Below are 20,915 nucleotides of genomic sequence, written 5' to 3'. Positions count from 1 at the left end.
TCACTCCTGAGAATCCACAGGAGTGCAGAGAGGGGGGAACACGTTTTCTTGAAGATGTTTTAAAGCTGGAACAAGCCTTCTTCTGTTGGTGCTTGAACTCTTGCCTGGGAATAACTTTTTTAACCTTTTAAAAAAACCCACTTTGATTCCTCTCTCCCACCTCTTCTTCTCTCTTCTTCTGTTTGCCTAACTCCCCCGCCCTGCTGGCTTCCCCTTTCCTCTCTCCCCCTTATTATTATTTTTAGTGTGTGCATGTGGATGCTTTTGGAGAGCTGGAAGGAATTTTTTCTCCTGACTTGAACACAGGGTGACTTCTTAATTCTATTTTTTGGTGTGGATTATCTCTTTGGACCGCGCAGGACTTGGCCTCAGGAAAATAGTCGAGGCTGTGGAGGCTGGTGGTGCAGAAAGCTCTGCTCTTCAGAAGGGGGTCCCCCGCCCTCTTTTCCACTTTTTTTTTTTTTTTTTTTGGCCTTCCCCTCCTTCTCTCTCTCTCTCTGTCTCTCTCACCCTTTCGCTAGCTCTCTCTCTCTTTCTCTCTCTCTCTCCTTACTCCCCCCTCTCTCTTCCCCACTCGGTTCCTCTCCCCCCTCGCGCCCACAGCGTTTGGTGTTGATTCGAGCGGGAAGAGGGGGGTGGGTGGGATAGGAGGGGGAGACCATGACCTCCAGCTACGGGCACGTTCTGGAGCGGCAGCCGGCGCTGGGCGGCCGCTTGGACAGCCCCGGCAACCTCGATACCCTGCAGGCGAAAAAGAACTTCTCCGTCAGTCACCTGCTAGACCTGGAGGAGGCCAGGGACATGGTGGCGGCGCAGGCTGACGAGAGCGTGGGCGAGGCGGGCCGGAGCCTGCTGGAGTCGCCGGGACTCACCAGCGGCAGCGACACCCCGCAGCAGGACAGTGAGTGAGGGGCGCATACCAGCTGGGGTGTGCGTGTGTGCGTGTGTGTGTGTGTGCGCGCGCGTGTGCGTCCGGTCCCGAGGTCCAAGAGCGAGGGCGGGTCAGGGTGGGAAGTCGGGGTCAAGGAAAAGTGATGACGGTTCCAGGAGGAAGAGCTGGCCGCATCCTGGGGAGGAAGAGCGAGTTGAGAAGGGATCGGACCCAGCAGTCGCTGGAGCGAGGTTTGGAGCTCGAGGCGCAGCTCTTCAGTTTCGTGATCAGGGTCCTGGACTCTGACCACTACTGGCTTTGCTGAGGCCAACAGGGGAGCCTCTCCCTCACCGGCGTACGCGCCTGCCTGTTCATCCCGCGCGTGCGGAACCAGGGACTGGGCTGGGAAACAGGTCCTTGGGCGGCGCAAACTCCGGGAGCCCGCCCTGTTTGAGAAGGTGGTGGGTTAAAGATGCTGAGTTGGGTCAGAAGGTCTCTGTGCGGGATCCGACATACACAGAGGCGACAGTCGCTGAACATAGGGAGGGAGTCGGGCAAGGCTCCGGCGGCGCACCGAGGCAGGGCACTGAAGGCCAAGCCCGAGCGCCAAGCCGCAGTCGCCTGAGCTGCTCTGTGGCTTCTGCCGTCGCCTCCACCTGCACTGGGCTGGGAGACTCCAGCAGAGCCCAAAACCCGGTTGCCTTGGGAAGACTTGTACGAAGCAAAGAGAGTGTCCTTTAGGTGTGAAACCAGAGCTACAGACCTTAAAGACCCCTCACCTTTGTAGGTGCGCAATACAAGTACCGGTTCTTATGCATAATCCAGTTGTCAGATTCCAGGAGCTCTCTCTCCTTCTTGGCCGCTAGACCACCAAGTCAAAGGACAGTCTGGATCTTGCCTCTCAGTAGCAATTGTGTTTTAAAAGAGGATTTCAACTATACTTATACATCCCGGAGCCTGTAACAGACCTGTCATCTGGCTCATTCCAGATGACATGAGACTGTCTAAATACAGATATTCACTCCTCTCCTCCTTTCATAAGTTAGTAAAAGTCCAAACTTGTCTGCAAATTCTAAACTGAAGACTATGCTTTCCATGTCATTATTTGCTGCCTTTTTTTTTTTTTTTTCCTTCAACTTTGGAACCTGTGGAGTAGAGATCACACTGGAATTTTATTATTTCCAAATCACAGTGTCAATCTCTTGACTGTAAATAAATTGGCCTACAAAACAAACCAGACGCAAAAACAGCTGAAAACAGGGCCTTTGGAGGGTTGTGCTAAAGCAGACCACAGTTAGAGCCTCTTTCTACCCCAGGGCCCTATCCCTCGCCCTGTTTTCTTGGTCCAGGCCTGGGTGCCTCTCGGTAATTTTAGCCAAAAAACGACCAGAGGTGGATCCACTTTAGCTACTCTCATCTACAGAAGGCGATGGGCGCTGGCTGAGGGGGTCTGGCCTGGTCTTTCCCTAGGGAAATTTGGCCAACTCAGAAATGAAAACCCGGAGTCCTGAGGACTCCGTGCAGAGGCGAAGGGGTCCTATTTAGGACTTGGGTGCCTGTGTTGCTGCTGGTGTTGCACTCGCCTGCAGCTGTAGTTAAGTGTTTGCGTAGGCGCTTTGAGTACTAATACAATGCACTATGAAATACTATGATTATTTTTAAACATTTTAACTAAGGAAAATTTAAAATATAAAAAGTAGGGAGACCAGTAAACCGATAATTCCCATGTTCCTAGCACCCAGCACCACCAGTTTTGCATATTCTGCCGCCCTTGTTTCCCATGGCTAATGGGGAATCAAAACTAATTACTCTTCAGAGAAATGGAGGCTGGTTCTTCGGCAGAAAACTGGTCCCAAAGAAACTGCTGCGTAGAAGACTAGGGTGGAGCAGGAGAGACTGGCCAGCGTTTCTTTGCCCCCCAAAAGGAAGAGGGATGGGAAAAGCAGGCCCAAGGTTAGAGGCTGTAGCAAGTCCTGGGCCCAGGATGGCCGCAGTGGGCGTGGATTATTGCAGGATTGAAGGATTGTGGACAACACCGGTTGTTTAGCACCCAGTGGATGACGTGAGAAGGTAGTTCAGACTTCGTTTTGGCCTCGTAGTTGGCAGGGAGAGAGGCTGGGCGGAGGGGGCTGGCCATGGGAGTGCCCCCGAGAAGATATGAAGGCTGCCCGCTATGGCAGGGAAGCCGCCGGGGGCTGGATGATGGCTCCTGCGACACCTCCAGGCTAGGCAGCGCACGTGGCTTCCGCCAGCGTAAAGACACAGCGGGGCCCTGAGAAGAGTTGGAGACTTTGTGTCTGGAGGAAAGGAGATGAGACTCTGGGAATCGGCTAGTTTAATACTCGAGCACATCTCATAGTTAAAAAGGAGTAGTGAGGCTCAGGGGGGAGAGAGGTTCCAGAAAGCAACTGAGGCTCAGAGGCCTCGAGCCACCTCTTGGACCAGCTAAGGAGAGAATGAGCTGCAGAAGGGTGGCCAACAAATAGCTTTGGGAGGAAGCCTTAGACTGCAGATTCAGGTTTTGGGGACCTGAGGAAGTGCTGGGTCTCCAGGGCTGGCAAGTCCCTGAGAAAACACTCACATACCCCCTACACCGTTTGCTTCTCTGTGAGATGGCCAATGTTTGTTCTTCTGATAAATGATTTGTTGCTTTTAGAATCGAGCAGTGTTTCCTCAACCTTCGCCAGGGATGAGAACATGTGGGCCTGATAAGTCCCTTGCAGTAGCAACTGTCCTTAGTTTGGGGACCACCGTCAGGAGTTGCAGAGGGAGGTGAGTGAGCTATAGGAAGTCAGGACCCATGGGTGGAGCTGGGTCCCCAGCCAGAGTGGAGTGATTGGTGAGGCTCACACTGTGAATTAGACAAAGAGGGGAGTCTTGGTCTCAGGGGCACGGGAGGGCTGGGACAGGCTCCCCAGTGGGTAAAAACCAGGATTCAGGGACTCCTTGAAGTCCACTTGAACTCTACCCCAGAATGGTAAACATTGAGGGAATATTTGAAAGAGGGCTTTTACTCTTCCACCTATTTAGGAAAATTTTTGTCTTTGCTCTTCCTAAATTTCCTTTGTGGCTGAAATTGGTAGAACAGATTCCACTTACATCTTCAATATTAGATCTTTCTTTGTTTTGCAGATTTTTGAATTCTCTCCTGGGCAAAGCTTAGAAAGATGACTAAATATTGTCCAAAATAAGGTCTTCTGGCTGCCCATCCCTCTCCATCCCCAGAAACTGTTAACTCTCTCAGTTGATATCTATCTATCTATCTATCTATCTATCTATATATATCTTTCCCCTTTTACTGATTCTCCCAGCACAGTAAATTTATCAAACTTCTGGGTTCAAATACTTTAAGTTGTTGAAAATATGGTTCTTCAACACTATTAGGACTCCAGTGGCTAATGGAGTAGTGTGGAGTGTGAATGGGGGCGTGGTGGTGGTATTGGGGTAGTCAGGGAGAGGAAAGAGAAACAGGTCATAAAAATAGGCAGACCAGCTCAGAGGAGGACAGGGCATCCTACTGTCATTTCTTAATCTGAACTTCTGCAAACTCTTAAAGAAGGAAAAAAAGCTCCTGCCTTCCACGTTCCCAACTTCTAAATTAGTGAAACCAGATTGTCCTAATAAGACCTTTTGTTGGAAACACATGTAGTCATAAAAAGGTAGACGGAAAGTCAATTAGACACGCGCTCACACATGCACACACGCACAAGCTGGTGCTAAGTGTACACCGGGCGCAGCTGGGCCCAGGCCGCGGCGGGACGCAAATGCAGAACACGGGCGCGGGAAATCGATTTGTCACAAAGGGAGAGGTGTAAACGCGGCACGAAGGAATCGCCCGCCCAAACTGCCCGTCACACTGCAGGGCCCAGCTCCTACAAGTCATCTTCGCCAGAGAAACGCCCAAGAGAGCGGTAACATTCTCTAGGGCACTCCCCAGGTGGGATTCGCATCCGAATAACAAAAAAAAAAAAAAAAAAAAAACCTCAGCAGTTGAGTCGGATCCAATGCCTAGTGACCTCTTCTTGGGCTTCTGAAGTGGTATCACTATGGAAAAAAAAAAAAAAAGTAAACCATTATCTTTGAGTTGATTTCGATTAATAGCAACCCTGACAGAACACAGTAGAACTGCCTCATCGTTTCCAAGGCTATAATCTTGAGGGAAGCAGACTGCCACACTGCCACATCTTTTTTTCCTCGCTGAGAAGTGACTGGTGGATTCAAACCACCAGTCTTTCGGTTAGCAGCCCAGCACCTTAACCATGGCACCACCCAGGGCTCCTTCTAGAATAGTATTAGTTTTCCCCAAAGCCTCAGCGTGTTCCCCAACGATGGCGCCAGAATTTTCATCTGTCGTATCACCCGGGGACCCATACTGGCAAGCCTGAATTTGGACCCCGGTTATTTCAGGGAGTTAAAATTCCAGTGCGGCCTGGAAATTTTTGTCTTTAGAGAAGGCAGTGGAATCCAAGACTAAGGGAAGTCCTGAGTCGCCAAAGCCTAATGTCAAGGCCAGAGAAGAGGTTGTGAATCCGGTTTACTTTACATGAAGGGGCAGAAGGCTGGGTGACCTTCTAGTATTTTGGAGAAATTGACAATACAGGGACTCCTGCTCGCTTTGGGACGAAGGACGGCTTCGAGTTTGAAAGGTCGAGGAGATGGGCCTGTAAAGTTCAGGCTGCCCTCCCCGGGGCACCCGATCCCTCAACCCTGGAAGACAGTGCGTCACTTTCCCCACGGTTCATTTCACTGCGAAGACCCTCTCCTGCGCCTTAGGCTGTCAGCAGCCTTGCTTTTTGCCTCCGCAGCCTTCCCCTGGCGGTGCTCAAGTCAGAGCGCCCGGGCGTCAGGCGGCCAGCCGTGGTTCACTTGGTCCCGACTGTTTCTTCATCTTCTCAGGGGCGTCATTTTAAATTTTACTACACGAATGAATAAATCATCTCACAGACCAACAAGATGTCACGCTCCCCTGTGCGAAAAGAGCCCACCAACCTCAGAAGCTGCGTTGCTTTCCCACTCCACCTCCAGATCCGCTGACTCCGGGCTTTTACCAACTTTCCCCACTAGCAGCCAACTCCGGGCCCCCTTTTCACTAAATATCAGCTGTAGATTTTCATCCACGAGGATCCATAGATCATTTTAATTTTTATTTTAAGAAGTGTATTTTGTTTATAATTCCTCTCTATCCTTTTACCCTCTCCCTCCATCGGCCGGGCTCATCTTCCAAGCACACTCTAAGCTCCTGGAGAATCCTACCCCAGGTCCGCGGGTCCGGGGATGTTGAAAATGGAGACGCGCGCCTTTGCGTGCCAGGCGACTCTCATGCGCCCCAGCTCCTGGTGGTGCCCACTTTCAACACTCTGGCAATTTGTATTTATTTTTTACCCTTTAGGCAAAAATGGAGGCAGCAGAAGCCAAGTGAGCTATAAGCTCACAGCTATAAGAAATCGAGAGAGCGTGTTTGTAGAGAAGAGTAAGTTTTACTTGTGCTTATTAATTTTTGCAGGGATTGGAAGAGTTAGGGAGGAGTCATCTTGCCCTCCTCCCCCAATAAGAGCAAGTAAAGAGTATCATCATCCTCCGCGCCATTTGTAATTTTATCAACAGGACCCTCTTCTCCAAGAATTCTTTGGAGCTAGAGATTAGGCGTTCACAGGAAATATCTGTATAAGGAGCGATTCCCGGTGGCAACTTCGTGTGCAAACATTTACAAAACTACCTGTGAGTGCACGGCATTGTAACCTGGTTGGGCGCTTGCTGTCGATGACGAATTCTGTTTTAATTTGTTGTTGGGCCCAGTACCACTTCCACCACTTTACTGTCCTTTAACTTCCTTCTGAGAAAGAAAAAAGATGCATGTCAGCATTGATTCGAACCCACAAGTATTTGGATTCTTGTAAAATCAGACAGCTCGGTGAGCAAGCTAACAACAAGCAATTAAAAAACAACAGTCTCATAAAATAATAATAATAATGACAAATTGCCACAACCCTCTTTTCTCTGAATTCTGTTTCTTATTAAATCAGCAAATGCGGCGATACATTTCAGATGGACAGCAGGTCACGGATGTTTCCAGGTCAGCGGGCTTGTTTTCGCGTGTAGGGGTTCTTGAAGTCTCCACTGTGGTCTGGATATTTGTAGATTGTTTGCGTCATTTGTCTAATTTAGTGCGGTAGACTCAAGGAATTAATTGTACAGAGAATTATGCATAGGCTACTGACTAAAAAAATACCTTTTCGCTTCCCCTGGAGCCACTTTTCTTGGTGAAAAAAATACTAGCTGGGAAGCCTATTAAAGGTTGTTGTTGTTGTTAGGTGCCTATTAAAAGGGGTGATGGGCATTTTAGAGTTGGGGAGAGGGAAACACTAACAGTGGTTGGTAAAGAAAATTTTATGAAAGAAAATTAAAAAAACATGTCAGAACAAATCAATCCACCTAAGCAAGTGATTTCTCAGAAGAGTTTGAGGACAGTTGAAATCTCAAGGATTCTACTGTCTCCATGGTTTTCAAGTAGAGAAATACAAGTCTGAGTTATGAGCAGAATGCACTTTTGGGTACTGCATGTCCCAGTTCCTTCTCTGCACCACGTAAGGAGGGAACTCATTCTCAAGAGCTTTAGAGCTTTTATATAAATATATATTTTTTTTACCATTATTGATTCCCTATGGTCAGCTCTAAATGAGAAATATATTTGAAAAATGGAATAAATTTGAAAAATGTGTATTAATTTGAATCCTTGAGATAGAGCTAAGAGAAAAGATAAGGCTGGGTTCTCTGGTTCCTATTTTGTCTGCTTTTGTGTGTTATTTGCAAGCCATTGGAAATTTTCTTAACCAGTAAGGAGGGACTATACCACAATGCACTCTCACAAGGGCTGTACATCAGGCTTTTTTTTGCAGGGGGAGGGGTAGAGTAAGGAAGAATTAATTTTGAGAAGAGGTTTAACTTCTCATTCTCTGCCAGGGTAAAGATACAAACACCTTTACCCCATCTCCATTCTTTTACTCAGTGTTCTGAGGGAGCTTGGGCTTCTCTCATCTCCTTCCAGCCTCATCAGACGTGCCATTCCTTGCCTTCTCCTGCTGAAAGGGGGCACTTTCATCCCAGGCAGGGAATGGGACCCACTCTGCCACCGGAAACCCTTGGGCTCTGGCGGGAGCAGTGGTCTGGAAGATCCGTTTACAAAAGATGGAAGTACTAATAGCGTGAAGACACTTCAGGGATTGTATGTGTATATGGTACACATGTGTGCCTAAGGTTTAACAAACATAGAGATGGCTGATAGAGTGCTGCCCTCCACTTCTTCCTCTCCTTTTTTGAAGATGGTTAGGATTCCAGAGTGAGTAGGAAGGGACAGGAGGCAGTTGGACCAGACATCGCTGGGTCAGTAGGTGTTAGGGACAGTGCCTGGGTTGCATTAAGAATGACAGTCTGTCCCTTAGGGGGCGCGACTTTTCGAAACTGTGTGTGTTTAAAGAAAGAAGAGGCAAAGAGGTGAGGTGGAGATCTGGCTGTTTTTAGTGAAAGGCTACAAAACTGCCACAAAAACCTTCATAGTACCTGGATTCCTCAGGAGATGCAGACAACCTGCTACTCTAGAGTTAGGCCCTGGGATTAGGACAGCCCTCTTTTTCCCAAAGGCAGGCCAAACAGCTGCTTCAAGTCTGGTATGTGTCCGCAGGTTGGGCATCTAAAGCCATTTCCAACCTCCAAATCTGATTCCTCGCCTCTGATGATTCTTTCTTTATGGGCAGAGGTTTCAAGAGACATACAGAAGAGAGGAGAATATATTCTTAGCCCCTAAACTTCCAACTCCATAAATCTTGGAATTTTTCTATATCACCCCTTAAAAGGAGTTCTGGTGGTACAGTGCCTAAGGCATTTGACTGCTACTCAGAAGGATGGTGATTCAAACCCACCAGCTGCTCTGCAGAAGGAAAATTGGGCAATCTACTTCCATAAAGACTTACTGCCGGTCAGAGTTGACTCCATGATGGCAGTGAGTTTGGTTTTGGTTTTTATATCACACTTTACCATACCCTGACACTGGAGGTTAATAAGGGGAGGCAATACTTGGAGCAAGAAACCAGCAGAATGAGTGGATTGTCTCCTTAGCATAAAACCAGTTGCCATGGTGTCAACTCTGACTGAGGGCGACCCCATGTGTGTTAGAGTAGAACTGTGCTGCAGAGGGTTTTCAATGGCTTATTTTTCAGAAGTAGATCACCAGGCCTTTCTTTTGAGGTATCTCTGGATGGACTCGAGTTTCCAACCTTTTGGTTAGCAACCAAGCAGGTTAACTGTTTGTAATTACCAGGGACTCCTTAACGTAGGTAGTGCTTAATACATACTTTCCAAGAGAATCTGAGTTTGAGTGATTACTGGAAACAGAAGCATGAAGCCAGAACTGTAAGGGAAATTGTTTTCCCACAAACGTTCGTGAGAGAGTAAGAACATCCACCCCCATTCACTTAATTTCTCATCATCAGTCATGTCATTATATTTTAAAGGACCTCACAGTGCTGGAAGGTGGGAGAATTATAAATAAGCATAAAAACAGATGGATGTTCTTCCAGTATTCTAAATGTTTATGGGGAGGCTAAATCTTTTCAAAAAGGATTCAGATATATAGCTTAAAGGCCAAGGGGCCCAACTCAATCAGAATTTGAGCCAGGAAATGCTAAATCCAATCAGTTTGACTATGGGCAAAATATAAGGCCTAGCCAGCACTTCAGGTACTTACAGAGAACTACATTTTCTCAGGTTTTCATTATACATATACATGTAAATTTTGCTAGTGTGCAAAGGGTTATGTGGAATTGACAAGACCTGGTAGGATATGGGTAAATCAATTTTCCAGTCTCTTGTCCTTGTCTATTACCCTTTTCTTCTTTGCATTTCTTCTGCCCCAATTAATGCCCAAGATCTCTGTCCTGCAGAGAAAACTGGGACCTAGAAGTCACAGAGACCCCCTAAATGCTACTTTGTTTTAGATTCCTCAATGATATAAAATGTGTCAGGTATAGGTATCTTTAGATATTTTTTCTGTCTGCTAATTGAGTATATAACAGCCCAGTTAGAAACTTCTTGGAGGTTGAGATTTGGGGAAATGGTTACCATTCTGTTTCTTTTTCAGGTAGCTCATAAATATATGAAGTTAAAATTTGCAGTGGAAATAGGTATTGAATCTAAATCTTTACACATGGGTAATTAACATTTATCAGCATTAATCTAGTGACAATAACTAATTATGTACATTATGTCCTTCTTTTCCATTTTCTGTTAGTGCTATGTCCCTCAGTACTGGACTGGATTGCAGCAGTCATATGCCACTGGGACACCTGTTAAACTGTTGCCCACATTAAGTAAATGCTTATTAAGTGATAGAGTGAATGTTTCATCTTAAGTCGATCCCCTTTTCAATCTACCCTAAATACTGGGCCCCTTTCCTTTCCCTTCACAATTTATACCTTTTGCGTAGGAGATCACATCTAGGATCTTATCTAGTTCTATCATTTCAATAACCTCTCCATATGAATGACTCCCAGTTTATCGTTTCAGGGCCCCCTTAGATTTGCAGATCCATATATGCAACTACCTATTTGACATTTTCATTTGAACTTCAACATTGAAAAGGCCGAACATGGAAGTAATGAGCTCCCCTTCCCAGTCTGATCCCTTTATTTGGTAGGTGCTACAGAGTCCATTTTTGACTCATAGCCTCCCCATGTGATACAGTAGAACTGCCCCATACAGTTTTATGGGCTGTGATCTTTACAGGAGCAGACCACCAAGCTTTCTGCTAGCTGCTGAGTGCTTAACTGTTGTACCACTAAGGCTTCTTGATCCTCTTAATCACTTTCTCAGTTTTCCCGCATGGCAACATCTGAGCACAAAACCCTCAGAGATTTCAAACTCATTTTGACTCCTTTCTTAACACCTCTGTCAAATCCATCTTCAAGTCCCACCAAATTTGCTTTCTAAAATTACTTGACTCTATTTCTTAAATCTCCATGATATCTCATGTGCACTTCTGTACAGCTACTGGGGTTTCTCTGCATCCATGCTTGTCTTCCTCTACATGTAGGTAACAAGAGCAGTGGATAAAATAGATTCATCCAACATTACCTATTGAATGATGAATGCTAGTGTGTTCTTTGCAAACACATTAAAACAACAACAAAAAAGCTCTCCATTTCTTTAGAACTCACAATAGCTTTTCATTCTTTTCTACATCCAAACTAAATTATTTATCCTTTTTTTTTTTTTTTTTAAAAATCACATTTATTGTCTATATTCCTACCTCTGTTCCAAGAACCTGCTCATTCTCTCTCACACACACAGGTTCACATCTGAGCTGCTTTCCTCCTGTTCCCTAGGATGCTAGTTAGGTTACTATATTCCCTCATGTGCTCTGATCTCATTTCTGTTTGCTGACTTCTTATCTGAAATGTCCTTACTCCATGCCTCTTTCTGAAAGCCTGCTGCCGATAGTTTTCAGGGTTCTGCTTCCATTACACCACTTTCCCTTACTGTTTCACTCCAGACCAAACACTCCCTTTTGTCAGTGCTTGCTCCAGAAATAAGCAGTGCCTCCACAAAGTACTGCTTAATTATTTCCTAAGTATTGTTTGCTTGTTAATTCACTTTAACATTTTTCTTAAGATTAGAGACTTTTAACATTTTTAAATTTTTTGTATATTATACACTGCATAGCTGCATATAATAAATGAATTAAATAAGTGTGGCTTTTTTGTATGTAGTGTGACTTTACTGTTTTTGGAATCTCTATCTGCAAGTGATTTTTTAAATTTTAAGAGCAATGCTAAAGTGTAATTCCTACTAATTTTAGAAAATGTTTCATTTTATGTTAAAAAAAATAAATGGTGATGTAAAACAACCACTATTTCAGCACCTTGACATATTTCGGTGTTACAGTATTTTCTTTTTTACTCACTTTTGGATTATAGTGTATTAACATTCTTGATTTCTGATTTTACTTCTTAAGGGAGGAATTTTTAGTCCCATTTCTAAAGACTGTGCTTCTCCAGCCGAAACAAACACACATTTATCCCACTGTCATTAGCAAATCAAGCAAACAAACATACAGACAACAAATAAGTATTCCAAGGACTGTGAGAGCTGTAGCATCATTAAAGTTATTTCCCGGCATCTCCATTCCATTGGATACATTCCTAGAAGCAAAGTTCTTCAGAGTAAACAGTTTCTCTTTCTTTTTTGCTTGTTCTAGCTGGGAACCTTCCCTAGACATGAGCACATGTCTCCTTTTTGAAATGTGGAAAAACGTGCATTGTACCTAACGGAGCTTCACAGACCGCAGTTTAGAGAACTATTGCTCAAAACTTGAGCTTTTACGTAGTCTTGCAAGGAAGAGCTCAATAAAATGAGTAAGGGAGAAAATATTGTAGGGCACTGAAAAATTTCTATTATTGTGGATCCCTGGATCTTGAATTTCCCCTTATTGATTGTTTTAACACTCAAACATGCTTTTGTAGCAAAAGAATTCCTTAAGTGATGATCATGTAAAAAAAGGGACATATTCTAGGACATGGTAGTATGTTTTGACAAAGGGAAAAGCACTGATAAAAATCAAAGACAATGCATTTGTATAGATATAAAAGCCTAGAGTATCTCAGTCCATTATTTAAAGTGATACTTACAGAGAAAATTGACATTATTATTGTGAAATTTATTTAAAAATCATTCCCAGACACGCTGACATGCTATCAGTTGTCTGATATCATACAAATGTTTTATTTAAGGAAAATGTTGAATAAAGATATGGAGAATAAAGATTTAAAAGTATGAATTAAATATATCTTGATAGTTAATCTTTCTCTTCATGAGAGAGGAGAAGGGAGAGAAATCACCATTTTTGAAGAGTAAAAACCACACTTGCCCAATAAAAGTCTCTGCATTTCCCCATATTGCCTATTTCTAAGGCAGGAAAGAAAGAGAACCACCCAGAGAGCTCTTTGCCTATAACCAGATGTGCTGCTCAGCAGCTTTAATCATCAAGATTGGGGGAAGACCACAGGATGAATCCTCAACACGTTTAAGAAATAAAATGTAACTTAGTTCATTAATCATGAAATAAAATCTGAAGTTTTGCTAGACATATTTCAAAGACTGAATCCCTTTTGACAAGAGAAACAGAAAATAATATCACTGCACATTTTTGCTGTTAAAATCTGTTCCTAGCTTCCCTCAGGAAGATGAGGTTTTTCCATGTATGATCGTTTTTACTCAGAATATATGGACTGCTATAGTTAAATTTTTATTCTCTCTCTCTCTCCTTTTTCTTTGCTCCAACATCCTCCTTTCTCAGGGTGGTGACAATCTGTTTTCTTCACTGTTTTGAGTTTTCTTTTGTTTGTTTGTTTGTTTTGGGAATTGAAGGCTACCATGGACAGCCAGGAAATTCAGGCTGTGTTTGGGTAGGCCTTAGAGTACAATCATTTCAACTGAATTAATATACTCACACTGCTCATTTATTTAATTCTTTTTCCCAATTGCTTATATAAATTACTGAGTTATTTTATGATAAAATGATAATCTTTCATTTAGATTCAGAGACATTAAGAGTTTACAAGAGTTTTATGTTGTAATCAGAGTTCTGTATTAAATTATGGTTCCACCATGTACTTGCTACTTGACTTTAGAGAAATCTCTGGGCCTCAATTTCTTCATGTGTAAAACTTATACATAATAGTCACCACACAACTTTGTTGGTTGGAATAATGAGATAATGTAAGCAAAGTGCCCAACATTAAAGTAAATACTTGCCCTTTTCCTACTCCCAACCAACTTCCACACGTTTTTTACTTATTCCAGGCTTGGATACATGTTCTATGTGGTTTCCCAATCAGTGTTGGAAACCATTTAATGCCACTGAAAGAAGGACTATTCCTACACTCCAAAAATCATACTCTTAAAGCATTTCATCTATTGAGTGACTAAGTAGACATCCGTTTGTTATCCACAGCCAGAAACTCATACCTTAAGATTTTTTGGTACCACCCATAAGGCCATACCGTAAGTTTCTGGAAGAGCCAGAAGCTTGCTCTGAAGTTTCTGACTATGGTCATCCACCTAGAGACCACTTTCCCTTTCGTTAGCATTAAACAGTAATGTAAATCTCTTTGAACCTTTAGGCACCAGTCTTTCATAAAAAATCACCAGCCTTTTATGATTCCATTTCCTTCATTCACCACCAGACACTTTAGAGTGTCTGAAGACAAAGCCTTCTCTCTCAATTTAACCACTGAATTTTATGATGACTATATGACATATGGTTAAGAGACTGGGTATCAAGACTTCTCATTCCAGACCTGATAGAGCCAGTAAGTTTCCAGGAGACCAACCATGTTAAAGTCTGTTGTATAATGGCTCTAACATAGCACTATTTTATTGCTCTACTGAGGTCTCTGTGGGGTTCACTTAATTATTTGTCTAGGAGTGAAACTCACCACTTTAACTGTGATTATACACAAAGTTACTATTCTTTTGCCAACTTAGATTTCCCAACCAGTTGAATAAGGTAAAAATTCTGCCCTCAATTTGATATGTGACCTGCTTACATATGTATTGCTTTGAAATCTGATAAGGCTGGAACACATGCAGACTGCATTACTTTCATACATATATATGAAAGATATATAAATATAAATATATATATATATATACATGTATATGAAAGATATATACATATATGAAAGATATATATATGAAAGATATGTATATATAGGAGCTCTGGTGGCATAGTGCTTAAGGCATCTGACTGCTAACCAGAAGGCTGGTGGTTCAAACCCACCTGCCACTCCTCGGAAGAAAGATTGGGCAATCTACTTCCGTAGTGATACCACCTTAGAAATCCAAGGAGGGGACGTTATGAGTCAGATCTGACTGAACAGCAGTGAGTTTTTACATATATATATATATATATATATATATATATATATATATGGCTCAAACCAAACTGAACTCACTACCATAGTGTTGATTCTGACTCATAGTGAGCCCTCCTGTGTTTCCAAGGCTATAAATTATAAATTTTTATGGGAGCAGACTGTGTCATCTTTCTTCTGCCATCTTTCTTCTGCAGAGAGGCTGGTGGGTTTGAACTACCGACCTTTTGGTTAGCAGCCAAATACATCACCAGAAATATATATATATAGATAGGTATTTCAAATTGTGATTTGGGTGATGAAAGTTTATACAGCACATTATTTTGCCCAGTGAGTCCACTTCCTTGAGGTGTTTGGCTGTGGCTAAGAAGTTACCATAATTTAGCTCTCTGTTACCTCTATTATGGACGTTCTTATAGCATATACAGATACGCATGTAGAAATATCATCTACCAAACTTACATATTCCCTTTTGCCTAATCATACCTGATCACTTGTCCTATCCATGTATCCACTGTAGATTAACGTTTGTTATTACTGATAATGCAGTATTGTGTATATGAAAGTATTTTCTTTTATCTATACCTCTTGTAGACCTCTCCATGGCAGACTGCATTTCTGTATCATGAAGCATCCCGGGCTTTTCATTTTTTTTTTGCCAAAACAAAACAACAAAAAAACAATCTCCCTTGTATTCTTATCTAATAGGTTAGCATGGCTAAGAGTTACGGTACATGTGGAGAATATGAGTCACCACATGTGGAGCAAATGGACAGGTTTATTGCAAGACTAACATGCTAGTGGTCTGTTGTGTTGTTATGTGCCGTCAAGTAGGACCCGACTCATAGTGACCCCTCCTTGGGTTGCCGAGGCAGTATCACTACAGAAGTAGATTGCCCCATCTTCCTTCCGAGGAGTGGCTGGTGGATTTGAACTGTCAGCCTTCTGGTTAGCAGTCAAGTGCCTTAGGCACTACGCTACCAGAGCTCCTAAGTGGGTGTTAGTCAGAGATTAGGATCACAGGTTGGTTGGGAATATCAGTTCTGACAAGGGGAAGTGTGTGTGTGTGTGTGTGTGTTTGCTCAAAATGCTGTGTAGTTTTTTGATATGGAGTAAAGCCTCCCATTGGGGTGTAGATGGCTCTGGGATACTGTTCTCCTTTAGAGAACATAGAGTCCTTCCTCGTCTAAGAAAAGTGTCCTGGGGATCTTGTTTTCCTCATTTCTTTCTTCCAGTTGTGTCTTCCCCACATGCAGTTCATTTCTAATGATTTAGAGAAAAGGGATAAAGAGAAATAATAATAGATTACACTCTTATTCTTTCCTTAGTGTGCTTACAATCAAATTCTGTATATTATTAAAGTATGAATCTTGTACTCACATCAGAATAACTGAAGGTTCTGATCCAGGGTCCCATCCATATCCTAATGACTCAGAATCTCCCAAATATGTGCATTTTAAATGTCCCAGGTGATTTTTCTGTACTTTAATATTTGAAAACACTTCTCTAGGCCACTTTCTCCCACGGTAGTTCTGTACAGAATGATGTCTGCTCTCATGACAGCCACTGTATCTTGTGTATTCCATTGTTATTTAACCCTTTATGAGTGTCAGCCTTCCCTCTCCAGCCAGGTGTATACAGTGTTGAAGACAAGGGCAGACATTTTATTCCTCAGTACACTTATCATGGTGCTTTTTGCATTGTAGGTGGCTTCATAAACAGTCATTGAATAAATGAGTTCATGAACTAACAAGTAAGAAATTAAAAAAAGCATATATATAATATGTACTGGATGCCTGGCACTATTCTAAGCACTTTACATAAAGAGAAAGCAGTTTGAAGCAACTATTGGAAAATGTCAACATTCTAATTCAGACTAATTTCAGATGATTGGTTTTAGAAAAAAGAGGGTATGTCAAAGATGTAGCAATCTATTGTCAAGTTGATTCCGACTCATAGTGACCCCTCTTTGGGTTTCCTAGGCATATCTCTATGGAAGCAGATTACCCAGTCTTCCTTCAGAGGAGTGGCTGGTGCGTTTGAACCACCAGTCTTCTGGTTAGCGGTCAAATGCTTAGGCACTACGTCACCAGAGCTCCCATCTATCTCAAGATACCATTATTTGTAATTTAACTTTAGCTTTAAGTACAAATAAAATATATATTTTTTTAAATTGCTTTTCCCATCATCCAAATTGGTATGTTTCTGTTGTGTAGTTAGTGATTCTTCCTCCCCTTCCCTCCCATTCCTGGTAGCCATCAAAGAATGTTTCTTTCTGTGGATAACCCTTTCCTTGATGTTTTATGATAATGGATATGACAGCATAATATAATATAATAGTGGACTTAGTGGACTCAGACTATGCAACATTGAAGAATAATAAGGAATCCACCTCATAATGTGGACGAACCTGGAGGACACTACATGCTGAGTCAAATATAAGTGAACTTTTAAATAAAATTAAGTCACATTTAAGAAGTTATTTTATAGTATTTTGCATCTTTTTTTTTTTTAGCAATGGATTTACTTTCAAATGGTTGCTGAGACACAATCTTCCTAATAATTATGCAATTTTATTTACTGGTGTGAGAAAGTTTTCCATTTACTTTTTAATACACACTGGCCTGTGAGAAGGTTGTCTCTGAAATTTCAACATAATATATCCAAGTTTATCATGCTTAAAGGCAATGGTTTGAACTTACCAGCTCCAAAGAAAAAAAAGACCTGGCAAACTGCTCCCATAAAGATTATAGCCCAGGAAACCCTATGGGGGCACTTCCATTCTGTCTTATAGGGTTGCTATGAGTCAGAATCAATTCCATGGCACACAACAGGCTTGGTACATACTAAAATTATATATCAACTATCCCTTCTTAGGGAGCTCTGGTAGCGTAGTGCCTAAGGCACTTGACTGCTAACCAGAAGGCTGGCGGTTCAAGCCCACCAGCCACTCCTCAGAAGGAAGATGTGGCAATCTACTTCTGTAGTGATACTGCCTCAGAAACCCAAGGAGGGGTCGCTGAGTCGGATTCGACTCGACAGCACATAACAACAACAACAACAATCCCTTCTTAAGGTCTGCTTCACGGCTCTTGTCCTAAATGGATTTTCTATTAAATAGCATAATTTTTTAATAGAAAAGTATATGTAATTCATAGACTACTGTCCAAAAGTGGGGGTTAGTGTTTGGGGGTTGGAAAATAACCTTCTAAATGACAAATTATTTAACTCCTTTGAAAGGAACTACATTTAGAAAAGCATGACTGGTGTGATTTTTAGAAAGGTCAGTGAAAGAGGACAAGAAAGGAGAATCCTTAAAGAGATAGGAAGGGGCAAACATGGAGAGGAAATGCTCCCCCGGAACCATGTTCTACAGCAAAGACCACTGCTGAGTTGCAGGCCTTTAAGCCCATCTGGGATCCTTTGGTGACATGAGCTTTGCTCTAGTGGTTTATGACATCACTGGAGCCCCCTTGGTGGAATTACAACTTCATAATGCAGAGTTAGCTGTTGTTTATTTTGTATTTAATCATTTGTGGAGTGCATTGGCAGCATACCCAGGGGAAATATGTGGTTATGCTCCTGCAAATCTTGTTGTTGCATAATTAAATACGTCAGAAGTAATTCACCAAGTGTCATAACATCCCATATTTCAGAGATTGCAGATGCTGGTTTTGGTTGTGATTGTCCTGAAAGTTATCCAGACTGATTCACCTTCTCAGTGACTTTTCCTTTTGGGAGAACAGTTACCATACACAGCTGAGCTTCCTGGATAAGTGTAGTTTTCTGAGCAGCATGTATAACACCTTCATAGAAGGAAAATCTCCCACATAACATTGACTTCTATAACTCAACTATAAAATGTGGCTCTCTTCCTGTAAACCTTTGGGAATATAAAGTGTATCAATGAGAAAACAAAAAAGGTTTCTGGGAAAACAAAGATAATTTGGGATTAGTCTGTTTCTTTGTGTTTGACCTTGTGGCTCAGAAATCACCCCTTAACTGTGGGTCTCTCAATGGGAGAAGGGAGCTAAAAGAAAGAAATAAGACTTAGTAATCACCCATTATGGAGGTAAGGTTCTGGGTAATTTATATTAACTTATGCTTTAAAAATTTTCACAATACTTAGTGGTAGATATTACTCCAATTTACAAATAGAACTTTGAGACTCAGAGAGGCTTAGCAACTTTCCCAAAGGCACAAAGTTAGTTAGTGACAGAACTAGAGTTTGTGTTGACTCCTCTAGTATATCATCTTCCATTTTTCTTTCACTTTTCTTCCAATGTCTAGAAGGATGGAAAAAGATGGTTGAGTTGAATGGTTTTTCTGTGGCACCTACTCATTGAAACACAGAGTTCCTGTGACTCTGGTAACTCTGAGATTACAGATGAAAAAAGGTAAATAATCCTTCAAAAATTATATCTCTGTAAAGAAAACACCCTGATGGCATTGGATACCTTGTTGATAGGTAAGAAGCACAACTAAGGTGAATTATAAGGCTCAGTGAATTTGAATGAAGAACTCAGTTCGAAGACAGGACTAGAGAAAAAACTGGCGTGAGTCAGAAAGTTTTCCTGAAGGTGAGGAGTTGATTTTGACTATGGCCCTTGCCAAAGTGTGACTTTGATCATGCCACCTCACCCTTCTGAGCTATCAAACCAAAAACCAAACTCAGTGCCGTGGAGTTGATAACGACTCATAGCAACCCCTCCTTGGGATTCCGAGGCAGTATCTCTATGGAAGTAGATTGCCCAGTCTTCCTTCCCGAGGAGTGGCTGGTGGGTTTGAACCTCCAGCCTTCTGGTTAACAATCAAGTGCCTTAGGCACTATGCTGCCAGAACTCCCTTCTGAGCTATAATCCTATGAAAAGAGAACAGTAGCAATATCTTGCAATCAGTTATAGATGGATCTACCATACTTCACAGGTGGCACCAATCTCCTAAATTGTGTCAGGTCTAATACTGAATTGTAAAACTTTGAAAAGTAAAAAATGACAGAACTAAAATTTCTGCATTTATGATTATGTTCTTTCCTGTTATGGGAATTATTATATATATATATATATATATATATATATATAATTTTAATTTAAGATTAGGATTTTGTGAGAAAGATTCAAACAGCCATTTCTAATTTGGTTGTTTAAAATTAGAAATTTATTTATCAGATGCAATGTTATAAACAGTGACTAGGCTCCCAGGTCAGTCTCCAAACAACTAGTAAATCTGTAATGCAGATGAATTGTAGTGATGATGGAAGTGGCCAGAGTGTTGCATCCTGAGAGGACGTGGTTATTAGGCACAATGGTGAAAGGAAAGGGGTGGTTCTTCCTTGTTTTCTTTCCTATAGGAATAGTGCTAAGCAAATTTTAGAACTAGATGAAGTTATCCTCTGGGCAGCTTTCTCCAACATTTACCACCCCCCAACCCCAATGCTTGAATTAAATACTCCTCCTTTGTGCTCTCATACCATCCTTTATATTGTTGGTCATAATACATCTCATTCTTAGGAATTCTGGCAAAGGTGGTTTTGGTGTTCTCTAGTTCTCTGTAAGAAAGATAAACACAGGACAATAACTAAATAGGACATGTTGTTGTTGTTACGTGCCGTTGAGTCGGAACTGACTCATGGCAACCCCTCCTTGGGTTTCCGAGGCGGTATCACTACGGACGTAGATTGCCTAACCTTCCTTCTGAGGAGTGGCTGGTGGGTTTGAACCACCAGCTTTCTGGTTAGCAGTCAAGTGCCTTAGGCACTATGCTACCAGAGCTCCTAAATAGGACATAGTGTCCTGAATTATCATTGTCTGAACAGACAATAACCCTGGATACTCCATACCTCCATCTTTTTGGATTCACTGATAAAACAAAGTTGGCAACCTAGGTTTAGGCCTGTTATGTGTGCAGAATAGTCTCTCATTCTACTCTTTTTCTCTGTCACTCGCTCATTCTTTCCTACCTTCAATAAATATATATTGAACACCTGTCATGTACCAGTCATTATTCTATGTGCTTGGGGTATAGTAGTGAACATAAGGAACCATGTTCTACAGCAAAGAGCACTGCTGAGTTGCAGGCCTTTAAGCCCATCTGGGATCCTTTGGTGACATGAGCTTTGC

At 42.3% G+C, this 20,915-nt stretch overlaps 1 protein-coding gene across 1 annotated transcript in view; it reads left to right on the top strand.

Moving 5' to 3' along the window:
• Nucleotides 1-660: 660 nt before the first annotated feature.
• Nucleotides 661-20,915, top strand: part of PRRX1 (paired related homeobox 1) — an 80,892-nt gene continuing 60,637 nt past the window's right edge. The window contains exon 1 of the mRNA XM_007937698.2: nucleotides 661-901. Within this exon, the coding sequence (XP_007935889.1) occupies nucleotides 661-901 (241 nt within the window). The remainder of the gene's footprint in view (nucleotides 902-20,915) is intronic.

The sequence above is a fragment of the Orycteropus afer genome, unplaced genomic scaffold (genome assembly GCF_000298275.1).
Source record: "Orycteropus afer afer isolate SDZICR_OR568_19922 unplaced genomic scaffold, OryAfe1.0 scaffold00044, whole genome shotgun sequence".
Taxonomy (NCBI): domain Eukaryota; kingdom Metazoa; phylum Chordata; class Mammalia; order Tubulidentata; family Orycteropodidae; genus Orycteropus; species Orycteropus afer.
This window is presented reverse-complemented; position numbering and strand designations above follow the sequence as displayed.